The sequence below is a fragment of the Solanum tuberosum genome, unplaced genomic scaffold (assembly GCF_000226075.1).
Source record: "Solanum tuberosum cultivar DM 1-3 516 R44 unplaced genomic scaffold, SolTub_3.0 scf00505, whole genome shotgun sequence".
NCBI classification, from domain to species: Eukaryota; Viridiplantae; Streptophyta; class Magnoliopsida; order Solanales; family Solanaceae; genus Solanum; species Solanum tuberosum.
This window is the reverse complement of record NW_006239422.1, coordinates 27873-42629: the sequence shown is the minus strand read 5'-3', so window position 1 is coordinate 42629 and position 14757 is coordinate 27873. Positions and strand designations below refer to the sequence as shown.

Here is a 14757-nt window from a genome sequence, read left to right as displayed (position 1 = left end):
TTAAAATATTATTAGACATGACATTTCAGAAATATTAAAAATATATAGTAAGTAATATATTTAGACTTGAAGTTTCTTGAGTTAAGGAAGAAATCTGATTGTTTCAAAATAAATATTTTAATTTATCTGTCAAATTTTATATTAATACTGTCACTATTTGAGGATTGTAATAGGATCAAATTGTCTAATTATAGGGTTGAATTTGAACATGGTATCAACCTTGTGTCTTTTTTCTTTTAAGCAAATTAAAGTTTAACTTATTTTTACAGTGCGATGATTGAGTTGGTACAATAGGTGATATTCCATATATAACGCATAAGAGTGGTCAGAGATTGATTCCCTTGTCAACGTCTTCTCAATCGAGTTCATCGTATTAGACTTGCTTAGTGTGTTGTACTTTTCATGTATGATTTGTGAGTTATTATACAAAAATAAATTTATCTAGAATGCATCCAAAAAATAATAACTACGATTTGCCTGACGGTCAAAAGAAAAAATCAAATGCACTTTTCAATTTTCTTAATCAACTGAATTTTCTATAGCAATAAATTTTTTTTAACATATTCAAGAAAATCTTAACAAAGAAGAAATAAGCCATTTGACTCTTAGCTCCAAATGATTTTTTGTGGACGAAGTGTATAGATATTCAATTTCGAGACCACCATTTAAGTCATTTTTGTAAGGTTTCATATCCAATTCGAAATAACTTTAAATATGTAATAATTTGAAGTTTCATATGACAGAAATTTGTGTATATATGCTTGAACTTGTAAGAATTTTTAAAAAGTAGATGCCAGTTAAATAGCGATGTTCAAATAAGGTACCTCGTGAAAGTTTTACTATTTTTGGGTTTATACAAAATAAAATGTGTGCCCGTGATTAAAAGTCCAATACAAATCATGTTGAATAACTAATTGGGCCAATTTTGAACCCAAATAAAAGGCCCAAATCATTTTAGGAATGAAGTGGGCTTATTCATGTTTGATTAACCCAACATTATAGACATCATTTGCAGAAATAACCTTATTTTCCCACTATTTAATGCAACATATAATATGGCCTTTTCATTCGTTTAATCGTTCCCTTTTGAGTAATTGCACGATTTGTCCTTCAAATGATTGCTCTTTAAATTTTACCCCTAGAAATTGCACTTATGCCTAGTGGGATATTTTGATGCAAAAATATAAATGTATGTCCGCAAAAAAAGCTATTTGTCCTCAAGGGGTAAAAATTAAAGACCAACACAAAATCGGAATAAAAGTACAAACGACCCTTTCCCTTTCCAATTGGTCCATTATATATGGATCGTTTTTTCTTTTATGTTATGGGCTTTGTATTTTAGTCTCTCAGTATTGGGCCTATTTTGGCAAAACCAAAGTAAGAATAAGAAGTTAAATTCAGCCCAGAGCCCATGTGTCAAAGGCCTGGATTAATACATTTGCACAAATAGCATCTTTAGTGCCACCATTTAAATTCTAATCCCACTAAAAAAAAGTCTTGAGAAAATGGTGATTGTCATTATGACTTACGGTAATTCGTCATAATTTCTAAGTAGCGATCACAAGTATTTCTTTTTTGATAGTCGATACTAATTAAAACCTGCCTAACAACATGATATTGCGATTCATTAAAAGTTCTAATTAAATTCTCACGAATCATCATAAGTTTTTAGTTATTTGTAGCTGAAATCCTAACAACTCGTTAAGATTTATGGCCAAATAATCTTAGTGATCACGATATCAGGCTGTGCATAAATTCACCAGCACTTTTTTTTTTCAAAATCGACTCAAATAACTTCAATTTTAGCATACAACTTTCTATCAGCAGTCTCAATAATTTTTAATAATTAAACTCAACGCAAACCTTTAAAAAATAACAAATATCAATTTAGAATCAACAATCAATTAAAAATAACATTCTCTAGCCCACAAAAATAGAGATAAAATCTTCTTGTAATCACCTATTCTGAAACCATACTCGTAAAATCACGCGAAATATGTTGTTATTATTGTTGTAGGATTAAAAAAGAGCTAACTTTTTAAATTAGCTAAACTCCCTTGATGGCAAGTGATTATGGGTGCCGCAATAATCCAACACACAATATATAAATGCTATTAGTAGATTCTGTCCTTGTTCTAGTCGGCGAAGTTTCCTATTAGGCTATTACTTGTCACCTCTTCTTCAACAACAACAACAAAATCCTTTCATATATTCACTTAATTCTACCAAAGTTGTCTGCTTTTTCACTTTTCTGAATATGGGTCTTTGGGATTCTTTGCTCAATTGGCTTAGAAGGTAATAAAGTTTTCTTCTTTTTGTATTTTCAAGAAACCCCTTTTGATTTGTTCCCTTGTTTGGTTGAAGCAAATATGGAGAATTGGAAATTTTATGAATTGTTATGTATTTGCTTTGATATAGTATGATTGTTTAGTCAATAGTGAGGGGAGGGATGGGGAGGGGGGGGATTCCTTTTTATTTGTTCGTCTGTTTTGATTGATGTGAGAAGGAAATTCTGAGGTGAAAAGTGGAAATTGGAGATTTTAGTTGTTCTTGTATCTCTTGTTTGGTTTGTTCTCTTTTATGGTTGATGAATTTTGTTTATCTTGGCATAAACTTGACTAGCTAGGGGTAAGGTTTGTGTAGATACCACCCTCCTAGAGAGTGGTGTAGCTACATTTACTCAAGGGTGGTGGCTCAAACACCCTTTATTGAAAAATTATATTGTGCGTATAGAAAATAATGTTGCGTATATAGGTCAAAAACAACTTTTTAGAGATACATACTAAAGTTTTGAACACTCTTAAGCAAAATCCCTAACTAAACACTACTTGTGGGGTTACACAGAGTATGTTGTTGGCATCAGCTTGACTTAGGTAGGGGTAAGGCTGCGTATGCACCACACTCGTCAGACACCACTTGTGGGATTACATGGGGTAATGCTGTTGTGTTGTTGTTGGCGTCAGCTTGACAATTTCAAGAACTTAAAGGAAAGTTACTTTGATTAAAATGTAAAAACTATGATCTTGATAATGAAATAATATTGAACAATATTATTGGGGTAGATGCTTAGTAGGTACTAGGTAGTGAAGTATTGTCTAGTTATCCCTATAAGTATTGTTATTATTACTCTCTTATTGTCTTATTATTCGATTCTAGTGTTACCTGTTGTTTCCTTTGCTTCAGTTATCGTACATTTTGTTGTTGCTATGCTTTCATTTCTTATTTGTTTTCAGCATGGATTTGTCTCTAGTGTATTTATTTTACTTACTTGATTTTCTGTTATGCTTTACTTGAGCCGAGGGTATATCGGAAACAACATCTTTACCTTTAAAAGTTAGGGGTAAGGCTGCGTACACACCACCCTCCCCAGACCCCCCTTGTGGGACTACACTGGGTATGTTGTATTTTTGGGATTTTACTTTTTCTTATTTGGACAGTTCTCTTTTGGTGGAGGTACTCATGGAGCATAGTTATAGATTGTGTTGTTTTACAGTAAGTAATAGCATTTGCAGTTCGACCAGTAGCTCCTCCTAAGTTTGATTACTCTACTTCTGTTATCACATTGTGTTGTTTCAGCTCATTGTTTTTCTTTTTATGCTTGGTAGAAGAATAATAGCTCGTCTTTTGTCCTTAGCAATTAGTGTGATGAATCATGGGAGCTACATCATGTATATCATATTGTGGTCAAGGAAGATCCCAGTATAATGATAGGTGAAGAAATTTAGCAAGCTTTATAGCAAAGACTAATGGAATAACAAAGACTAAATATGTACCGGAGAGAATTATTTAATTAGTGAACTATTTAAATTGCACCAATGCCAAAAGCGGGAAGATATAGATAACTTTCTGTTCTTGGACTAGTTTTTCCTCTATAGTGACGTAGAGAATCTCCGACGACTTATTCCGAATTTCAGAATTTTGTCTTAGAGCTATGCTGCAGAAAGTTCTTCGGTCTATAGCTCATTTGAAACCTTTGTTCGGTCAATGCAAGAAAGAGAGAAGTGATATAAACATAAGAACGGTTAGCAGATTTTATCAAGAATAATTTAAGGCGAAGGCATCTCAGGCTCTATTAGCATTGTAATTATGTCATCCTTCTAGTTCCGTCTTCTTCAGGTAGTAATCTAAGTTGCTCGGACTCTTCACTTTCGGGGCAGCACCCGTGTCAACATGACGTGAGTGTGGGATCCGTACCGGATATGGTCAACCGATTTTGGGTACTTTGACCAAAATCAACAGAGAAATTCGGGGCAGATACAGTGATTTTTGTAATATAAGTTTCGGGACAGATACAATGATTTTTGTAATCAAAACAAAAGCTAAGGTGAAATTGAAGAAAATGGAATACCTTGTATATAGAAATTTCTATTGTAGTTATTTTCCTTGTATCTCCTTCTGGGATTCTCCTCCGAATCAATATTTTCTCCTTGGAATGTACTTCGTTAGTTTTCCACATTACGTCTCATCATTTTGACATGTAACTCTATTTTTAGATATTTGAATATTTTTTTATCGAATCCCCATAGCTTGCATGTGGTGGGTGCTCTTTCAATAATGTTGAGTATAACTTTTATAGTAAGGAACATGACACTAGTAATTATGTATAAATTCAAGAGAAGGCTATATCTGTGTGCTAACCAAACAAGCGACTATTCTAAATATTTCTTCACATGCTTATCAGTGATTTGATGAATGTGAATGTCGAATCAGATTACTTACCAAAAAAGAAATTCGTATCAGTTATGTGAATTTGTTGATTTCTTTTGTACTTTTGAAGCACCTTGTTGGTATTAATCGTCCATATAATACTTTACCTTATCAAAAATAATGTTGTATCAGATAAATGCAGTGTCTTAATCAAAATGCCGTTGAGTGCTAATGAGTGATGATTTTATTGAAAAAATTATGTGTGGGTATTCACGGTGTTTCAGATGTTCTGCAACCGTGTAAACTATTGTTGTATTATATTATGTGATGATATTACTACCATAACTGGATGTCGCTCTCTTGGATTAGTCTGGGAAACTTAAACAGATATTACTATTCAAGTTGGTCCGTGTAAACTCAAATTCATGTTGTTGGAAGAATGACTCGTGCTTTATTCTTTATGTCGTTTGATCCTGAGTGACATTGTCGATATCTAAGTTTTCTACATGTTTCCTTGTTTAGCCTATTTTTTAAACAGGAAATGGAACTTTCCCTGATAGGCCTTCAAAATGCTGGGAAGACATCTCTCGTCAATGCTATTGCTGTGAGGACATTATATGCTCTCTCTCCTCTTCCATCTCTCCCGACCCCTTTTTTCATTTTAATGGCAACGTTTTTTGACATTAGATATTTTGATCTTTATCAGACTGGAGGCTACAGCGAGGACATGATACCAACGGTCGGTACCTTTTCCTCACTGAATTAAACTAGCATTCTTGTCTTCTTTCGTTTACTTGCTCAATGAAATTTCTCCAATTAGGTTGGATTCAATATGCGCAAAGTAACAAAAGGAAATGTGACCATAAAACTCTGGGATCTTGGAGGCCAAAGGAGATTTCGCACGATGTGGGAGCGCTATTGTCGGGGTGTCTCTGCGATATTGTAATTTCTAATCTTAATCTCTGTCCTTATCTGTCTCCTCAATTTTTATTTTATTTTGTTCGTTTTGGGCTTACTACGATATGCATTTAATGCTTTTGCCTGATTTCATGATTTTGACATCTCTAACGGATGAAATTTCTCCTGATGTGAATATGTATCTTAAGTTCCTGTAATGAGGTCCAAGGTGTGCAAATTATATGAAGTCATAAACTGCTCATTTTATAGTCGATGTTGTTTTCCGTTCGTGGCGACTGCCGGGGGAAGTACTCGGTGCTCTTTTGTGATCCTGTTATTTTCCCTGCCTTAAGTTAACATCATTACTGTTGGTTTTAGTTGGGGTGTGTTATACCGGCGCTTGCCTCGTCCTTGTCATTCTAGTTTGATGGCATATGTCCATATGATACTTAGGGGTTGTTTGGTTCTAAACAAGGATATCCCGAGATCATAAGCCCCCATCCTATATGTGGTAGATAATACCAAGATTTGGTAAATTTATTCCGGTTTCAGCTAATACCAATAACCAAACGCAGAATAATTGTAATTATGTAATCCTAAAAATTTTATACCCGGGAGAAGGAAAACAATTCAGCGCTACTACAATAACCAACTTCTCAGTTCTAGCCTCTGCTCTTTGTTCGAACTTTTCCTTATTAGCAAGGATAATAAGCAACAAAATCCAATGCTACAGAACAGTTCAACAAAATATTTTCCCTGTAAACTTCCTTTGATTTGGCCTGAGTAGTGACCATGTTCGTTTCAATCCAACTTTTTTTGACGAAAAGGAAAGCTTAACTTTGAGGCGTTGAGTACGAATTGACTGTGCATTACATATTCAGATTGAATTGACTCGGGATCTTTTATGCGTCAGGTATGTTGTTGACGCTGCTGATAGAGACAGTGTACCTATAACAAGAACTGAGTTACACGAACTTTTGAAGAAACCTTCATTAAGTGGAATTCCTTTGCTCATCTTGGGAAACAAAATTGACAAATCAGAAGCTCTTTCGCAGCAGTCATTGGTCGATCAACTGTAAGTCGCTGAACATTAACCTTCACGTAAGAAATTATTTCTTTGGCAGAATACATAGACAGACACCTAAACTTGTCGCGATTTTTCATCTAGACGCCTAAGCTAAGGGTCTGACCTATTAAAAACTTTATATTGTAAAAAAGTACCTAAAAGTAAGGTATAATACATAGATAGACACCTAAACTTGGTCTCAACCGACAACAAAACACTCCAACTTTGAAAATGCACATCTAGAGACCTTAACTTGGTTTAAGTTGGTTCCATAAACGCCTCAACTTTGAGAATGCACCCCCTTAAAGGTGTTGATATGTGCATTTTCAAAGTTAAGGTGTTCGTGAGACGCACCTGTGTCAAGCTGAAGTGTCTAGATGATCACAATGAAAGTTGGGGTGTTCAACTCCCCGTGTAGGCCAAGTTAAAGTGTCTGTCTATATATTATGCCTAAAAATAAAGAAGGCGAGTTGATAAAAAGAATGGTTAGTAATCAAAATTCAGGCACATTTTCGACAGAACAAGGTGTTCAATTAGTCGGATTCTTAGTTAACTCGATTAAAGATCGTGACAAATTTAGGTGTCTGTCTATGTGTTCAGCCAATTTCTTCCCTTTTACGAATTCACTCTCTGTTAACTATTTGTTATGCTTGTTGAATCAGAGGTCTCGACTCAATAACGGACAGAGAAGTCTGCTGTTACATGATCTCGTGCAAGGATTCTGTAAATATCGATGCTGTTATCGATTGGCTAATCAAGCACTCAAAGACCGCGAAATGAAGAGCTGCCTCCGGGACATAATAATCTGGAAAAATAGAATGTAGTTCTTTGTGAGGATCTTGAAATGATCTGTTAATATATTTTCTGTCTGATCTTTCTTTTGTTGGTTCTATATAGTTTTTTTAATTACAATTTTGTATTATAAGTGCTTGAACAATCATACATCTTTTCATTATGAATTTGCATGGTTTGTCTTGCTTTCCCACTCGTGCGACTATACTAGGTATGTTGTTGTTTGTTGTCATGCTTCTACGATTACACTCGGATGCCAGCTGGTGCACGGTTCGAAATGGGTGAATAAGAAGTCTGTTCTACCTTTTCCTACTTAAAACCAAGTTTTTGGTTCGCAGCAGAGTGTAAACTCGTAAACAACATGTCTACCTCCACGAAGTAGTGGTAAGGATTGCATATATTCTATCCTTCATCTTTTTTGATTATGTACAAAAATCTTAAACCAAAGAAATATGAGATTTACGCAAAAGCAGAAATCGTAGAATAATCAAACAACAACCAACTAATATGTCTTAGCTACAAGCAAGTTGGAGTGGACTATATGAGTTTTCTAAGAGATCATACTTCTCTCTTATCGGAAGGGGAATATCTTCCCCTTGAACAACAAGTTCATTCAAATTCAGTAATTTCAAAAATGCATTGAAATTTACAAACATGTTATAACTTAACTCATAATAAAATTACAATAATCTTTGAAAATTTATAGTTGTCAATGTAAATATATAATTAAACACAACATGATAGGCACATGTACAAAACATTATAATATTTCTAAAAGAATAATAATAATAATTCAAAACAATGCAATTTGTCTTGAATTAGTTTTCCCAATGAACGCTTGACGACGCCGTTTCTTCTTCTTCTTGTTGAATATCAAAGGGAAACTTTGATAAATTTTCACCATATAGATATGGCCTAGCTTTGATCAATCTACATTTAAATAAAATAAAATAAAATGTTAATGTAAAATAAAAATAATTTTGAAAAAGAATAAACAATATCTCCCTCTTTAGATAAGGTTTTCTTTAGAAAATAAAAAAAATTCAAATTAATGTTAAAACACATTTACAAAATCAATTTGATTGTAGAGATAATTTCACAGATGATCACTTATTATTTATTTTATCACTGAATAAAATTGAGTGATAACTTGGTTGCAGAAAATGTTTATCGACTTTCATTATATTTAGATAAAGTTGAGTGATTTTTTCGTTACGAGAAACAACCAGCTCGAAATTAAATACCTATGCTTTCTCTTCTCCAAAAATCGGGCAAGAGTTGCTCTACGAGCCATAGCAAGTGCTGCAATTAAATACAAATTATATAGGTTTATTAAAATAAAATTAAGAAATAATAAAATCAAATAAAAACAAGATAAATACCTCCTTTAGCATAATTTGTGGATGCATTTGAAGGGTCTGATTTATTTTCTTCATATTTTTCTTTATTCATCACTTTTTCTAAAATCTCATCCATGTGGAGAGTTGTTGATTTAGAAACCAGGTCAATTATTAGCTCAGCCTATACAATTTAAAAAAATATATATAATCAGAACATCACTTCTAAAGTTTTTAAAAATAGATGCATAGAGAAAAATAGATATAAATTAAAGAAATAATTCAAAGGACCTTTTCTGGTGATAAACAATAATAATATATTTAGTATAATCTCGTAATAGTGTCTAGGGAGGGTGATCAATGTGTACGCAACCTTATGCTCTTACCCCCACCTTGAATAAGGCAGAGAGGCTTTTTTCTGATAAGTCCTCGACTTAAGTTAAGCATATTAAAATAAGTAAGCAAAGAAAATACAGTAATAAAGAAGTCACATTGAAAATAATGAAGAAAACAACAACAAAAAATATTAGTACAATAACCGAAATAAAAAAAATAATAGTTAATAATAAAATCCAAAAATAAGATAGTACCTTTTCTGGTGATATACCCGGAAAAATATGCACCTCACCCATGTAGAATATGGTCAATGTTGACTCATTTGGACTGCAATTGTCATAATTTTTCCTGCAAAAATAATTGTTTCGAATTTTAAAAACAAAAACTTTGATTTTTTGGTAAAATATAATTTTTTTTAAAATATGGGAAAAATAACATAATAATAAACTATGAAAATACCTTGAGCCATAAGTGCTTGTTTTTGCTACTAGAGGAAAAGCCCCTCCAAAGTATTGGGGGTCATTGGTGGATTTGTAATTGTTTAGGGATGAATTTTTTGAATTAATGGAAACTATTGGGGTGGAGTTGTAATTCTGAAAAAGAGAAGAAGAAAATTAGATTTTAAAAAGATTAGTTTATTAGAATTTGTATAAATGAAGGAAATAATTAGAATTAAATTGGGAATTATGAATAACCTGAAAAAATGTGTTTTCATGATGAGTAGCTAAATCAGCCAATGAAAATGGCCACTTCATCCCAGAAGCTAAATGAACGAATATCGTGAGTTAGCTAGTACACAATTAAAGTAAATAGAAAACACGAAATAATATCATGATTTAACAAGATTCAGTCAAATTCAACAAGAAATAACAAAAAAAATTAATGAGGTTCAACTAATTATAGTCCTTGGGGAAAAAATAGATAGAGTCTCCTACCAAAAAATAGATTGCTAAATTCACTAAAAAATAATAATTTAGCCCTTTGAAGTTATTGCTTGAATTTTAAATTTATAATTTCTATATATACATGTATTGTATCACGGTTAATAGGTAGATACATGGGTATATTATAACAATCTTTAGTGAAGGTGAAATTCAGATCAATTTATATGTACTTTAATTATTGAATTATACACTTGTTACTTTCTATTTGAATAGGTACTGAATAATTTTGTTTATCAAGACTTGAGCAGACAAAAAGAAGTCAATAAATACTCTTCATCTTATCTGAATTTTAGACCCATAAACAGAGAATAGAATATTGACATTACGGATTCAAAATTTAAAGAAGATATCTTATTAGATTCTGTCAAATTCATAAATAAAATTATAGTTCCACCCTATTTAAACCTATTACCTCACTGTTATCCATCTACTTTATTAGACCTTACAATATCTATATCTATATATTCGGATAAGGTTATCATGATATAGTTTTCTTTTTCTCATGCCATCAATTATTATAAAAATATATTATATATTAAAATAGATTTTCTGCATGACATCACCTCTAAGTGTGCGATATCAATTTGTCCCTAAACCTTGTGTGAACAAATAATACTTGACTAGCATTTGACACCAAGTTCTCGAAAAATCATATTTGGGTGAAGTTTCACCATGTGTTTGGCCCAAATTTTCTCCAAAATATTTGATTATTTCAAAAAATATGATTTATACTCATAAGTTCAAAAAATTATTTAAAATACTCATAAATTTATATTATCATTTTATAATAAATATGTTGTTAAAAAATAACCTTATAATATCATTGATAACAGTCAACAATAACAAAATAACAATATAGGCAAGACAATACATTAATCGCATACTCACATTTGTCACTAATTTAGTTATAATTATAACCCATTAAACACAAATTGTTCTTTTTTCTCAATTTCATCACTCAAATTAGAATTCAAACTTTTCCGAAGGAGGTAGTAACAAAATAATAGTTGGACTTGATAAATAATGGATATTTTTTATAAAATATAAAAGTTTGGGGTAATTTTTGAATTTTTTAAAATTTCCAAATATTAGAACTTGGCTCAAATACTAGTTTTTTCTAGTATTTGGGAACTTGAGATACTTAGCAAATATAATTACCAAGTTATATGACCAAACACCACTTCCCAAGTTTTTCTCAAGTATTTTTGGAGCCAAACGAGTCGTTAATGCACCAATTTTTATTTTGTTTTTTGTTTTTTTACAAATTAAACTACAAGAAAAAGACCAATCCAATAAAGACTATGACTAAATTATATAGATCTTCTACTTACTATGCAAGCCAAAACAATTGCAGAATTATGAATTTCTAAAATTAACATAAGAAAACTAACAATAAATTGGCTAGAGAAAAGATTCAAGTGAAAATCAAGTTAATTACTTCTTTCGTCTCGAATTATTTCTTATGATTTATCATAATAACTATCTCAAATTATTATCATTTTAAAATTTTAAGACAAAATTAATTGTTCTTGAAAACTACAAGAACCTCAATTATGGGATGTGATGTTATAATTAAAAAATATCTCCTAATTATATAAAAAAAAATCACGACAGATAATTTGAGACTGAATAGTAACAAATAAAGTTCACTTACCATATCTTTGAGATCTACTCATAATAAACCCTAATAAATGTTAGCACAAAGTATGGTTTTATAATAACCTTATACTATTTTTAAAAATCAACTAAAATTCCATAACAAACCTAAAATCAAAGAAGATTTTGTTTTTTTTTTCCTTTTTTGTTGTTAAATATATATTTTAAAAAATAAATTCTTTGTACCTCTTTTGTGTTGCTTCTCCATTTCTGATAATTGTGGTTTACTATTGAGGTCCATAAAATCTATCTCCATTCTTGAATCCATTTTTTTTTCACTTCCAAAGATTTATGAAACAAATTAAAAACTAGAAAATCAATTAAATAAGAATAAATATTCTTATTAAATTGTTAAGAAAGAAGAAGAAAATAGTAGCAAGTACAATAATAGATAAAATTGAGAAGCTTCATGCAATAAGAAATACAAAATTTATGGAAGATAAAAATGAAAGAAGAAGAAGAAGAAGAAACAAACATTAAAATTCTCTACCAAAATAAATAAATAAATAAAATAAAATAAATTAGACAGAAAAAAAACGTGTTAATTGAATTGGTCCCCTCTAAATTGATAGCCACAACTTGTTTTTTATTTTATTTTTTTGGGTGAAGTGCATCGTTGTTCTAATTGATTTGAAATTTGAAAATAAATAATTGGTTGATATTTAATCGAATAGTTCTTTTTCGTTTCAATTTATCTGTCTTACTTTTCTTTTTAGTCTATTTTAAAAAAATAGTGTAGTTTTTCCTTTTTACGAGTCTTTAATTTTAAACTCTACATGACATGTTTTAAGACCACAAAATCTTAAAAACTTTCTTATTTTTTAAAATTTTATGTTAAATTAAAATAAGACAAATAAATTAAAACGGAGAAAATAATATAATATTTTAGAGAAATGTTTAAAACGAGGGGATGTATTTATGTCTAATCAAATTGTCCTATTTTTATCTCAAAGGTCACATGTACTACGTAACGTAACTATGATTGTTTGTTTTTTTATAAAATGAAAACCACACCATAACTCATATTCATATCATGTATTAGATATTGTGATTTGTGGTGGTGGTTAATGATAAGTTATGCAATTATCTTTTGTGAACTTCATTTTAGAGTGAAAGTTTGTTTGTTATTCGACCACAAAAAATGAAATGTTTTTTTTTATGGGGGGCTATAACATTCACATGAACTTTTTGTTACGTGAGTTTGAATCAATTGAGTTTGAGTTTTAATTTAAAACGAAGGTGTAGTAGACAAAATAATTTGAACTATTCCCCCCAAAAAATGTGATTTAAACTTTGAATTAGTTATGAATTTCCATTTTGAAGGACATTAGTGGAGTAATAGTTTATTTACGTTTTTAAATATTTTTTTTTTAAAATAAAATAAAAATTGAAGTATCAAATCAAATTCAATATATGGGTTGCTCATCTCTTAATAAGAGATTCTCGATCATCTGAATATTAAAAAAAGTTCTTGGTAAAAAGCACTATCCTCACAATGAGACTTATGTAGTATGAATCAAAATTAATCGAACTCAAATACAGATATCGAACGAAAGATCAAAAATTAAAATCACAATCGTCTATGAAGATATTACTTGCTCCAAATATCCAATGTGAACTAAAACGACGACGTGGTCTTTTTGTGGCCTCATCCATTATTGGTGAGAAATAGTTGAGTTTTTTATCCATTATATTTCTCTACTACCTACTACTACTAAGTTCTTCTCAAATTTATGACTTTATGATAATCTCAAATTAATATATAAAGTAACGTTTATGTTTTATGTAAAAATATTTATTAATATATAAGATTAGGGTATGCAAAGGCTATTAGCTAGGTAGGTTTTTGTTATTTCAGAAATTGTAATCTAGATTCATTGTTATTGGTCAGATACATGAAAATTTATATATTGATTCCAATATTTGAAATTGAGGCGTTATATTATTGTTATTGTAATTCTACGTCTACAAAAATGTTTAAAACAAGGAAGGTACTTGCATCTTATTCAAATGTCCTATTGACATTCCAAAGGTCACATATACTATCAGTGTCATTATTTCTACATCTACAACTATAGATTTACATTTTTACTTAATCTGAGAAGCGACATCCATTGATAAATAGTTATACAATAGTGGTTCTTATGAACTAATTGTTCTACACTTCTTACTTGGCATAGCTTGTATGTATGTATCATGGTGTTTTTTTTAAAAAACAATCATATGAAGTGAAAATTACTATTTTAGTCATGTATTACTAATTTAACTAGAATACAGAATGTTAAAAAGGAAAAATCTTTTTATGAACTAATTGTTCTACACTTCTTACTTGGCATAGCTTGTATGTATGTATCATGGTGTTTTTTTTTAAAAAAAACAATCATATGAAGTGAAAATTACTATTTTAGTCATGTATTACTAATTTAACTAGAATACAGAATGTTAAAAAAGGAAAAATCTTTTTATGAACTAATTGTTAAGAAAATGGACATTTGGTCTTATCATACACAAAAGCTTGTTCATGATGTGAGGAACGATTGAGATTATGTAATAAATGAGTCACATATCCACATTCCAATTGATGTGGTCGGAATTCATGATCCAATACCCCGCAAGTCCAACCCGGTCAACTAGAGAATGAGAAAGATAATATGAGGATCGACCAATGTCAGGTATATTAACAACGGAAAAGGATTAAAAATACCCTTAAACTATCCGAAATAGATCATATATACCCTTAAACTATATTTCAGCTCAAAACTATCCTTCCCGTCAAACTATTAGGTCAAAAGTGCCCTTTTTATTAACGAAAGTTGTTAAATGCCACATTGCACGTCAATAGGGTTTCACTGCCACATAGACTAAATAGAAAAGGGTCAAAAATACCCTTAAACTATCTGAAATAGCTCAAATTTACCCTTAAACTATATTTCGGCTCAAAACTACCCTTCCCGTCAAACTATTGGGTCAAAAGTACCCTTCTTATTAACGGAAGTTGTTAAATGTCATTTGGATGCCACATTGCATGCCAATAGGGTTCCACTGCCACATAGACTAAATCCCTAAATCCTAATTACTCACC

At 30.9% G+C, this 14757-nt stretch overlaps 2 protein-coding genes across 2 annotated transcripts; one reads left to right on the top strand and one right to left on the bottom strand.

The window, feature by feature from the left end:
* The first annotated feature begins 2108 nt into the window (after nucleotides 1-2108).
* On the top strand, nucleotides 2109-7591 carry LOC102579613 (ADP-ribosylation factor-like protein 8B). The gene is made up of 6 exons (XM_015304021.1): nucleotides 2109-2295; nucleotides 5170-5251; nucleotides 5354-5386; nucleotides 5468-5589; nucleotides 6458-6619; nucleotides 7273-7591. The coding sequence occupies exons 1-6, from the start codon at nucleotides 2258-2260 to the stop codon at nucleotides 7388-7390; spliced, it is 555 nt and encodes a 184-aa protein (XP_015159507.1). The 5' UTR covers nucleotides 2109-2257; the 3' UTR covers nucleotides 7391-7591.
* Nucleotides 7592-8041: 450 nt separating this feature from the next.
* On the bottom strand, nucleotides 8042-12113 carry LOC102578956 (protein TIFY 4A-like). Its single transcript, XM_006364553.2, has 7 exons — nucleotides 11862-12113; nucleotides 9771-9838; nucleotides 9535-9668; nucleotides 9330-9423; nucleotides 8785-8923; nucleotides 8647-8704; nucleotides 8042-8332 (listed from the first exon to the last, which is right to left on the bottom strand). Exons 1-7 carry the CDS (start codon nucleotides 11941-11943, stop codon nucleotides 8221-8223), a joined length of 687 nt encoding a protein of 228 aa, XP_006364615.1. The 5' UTR covers nucleotides 11944-12113; the 3' UTR covers nucleotides 8042-8220.
* Between the last annotated feature and the right edge of the window lie 2644 nt (nucleotides 12114-14757).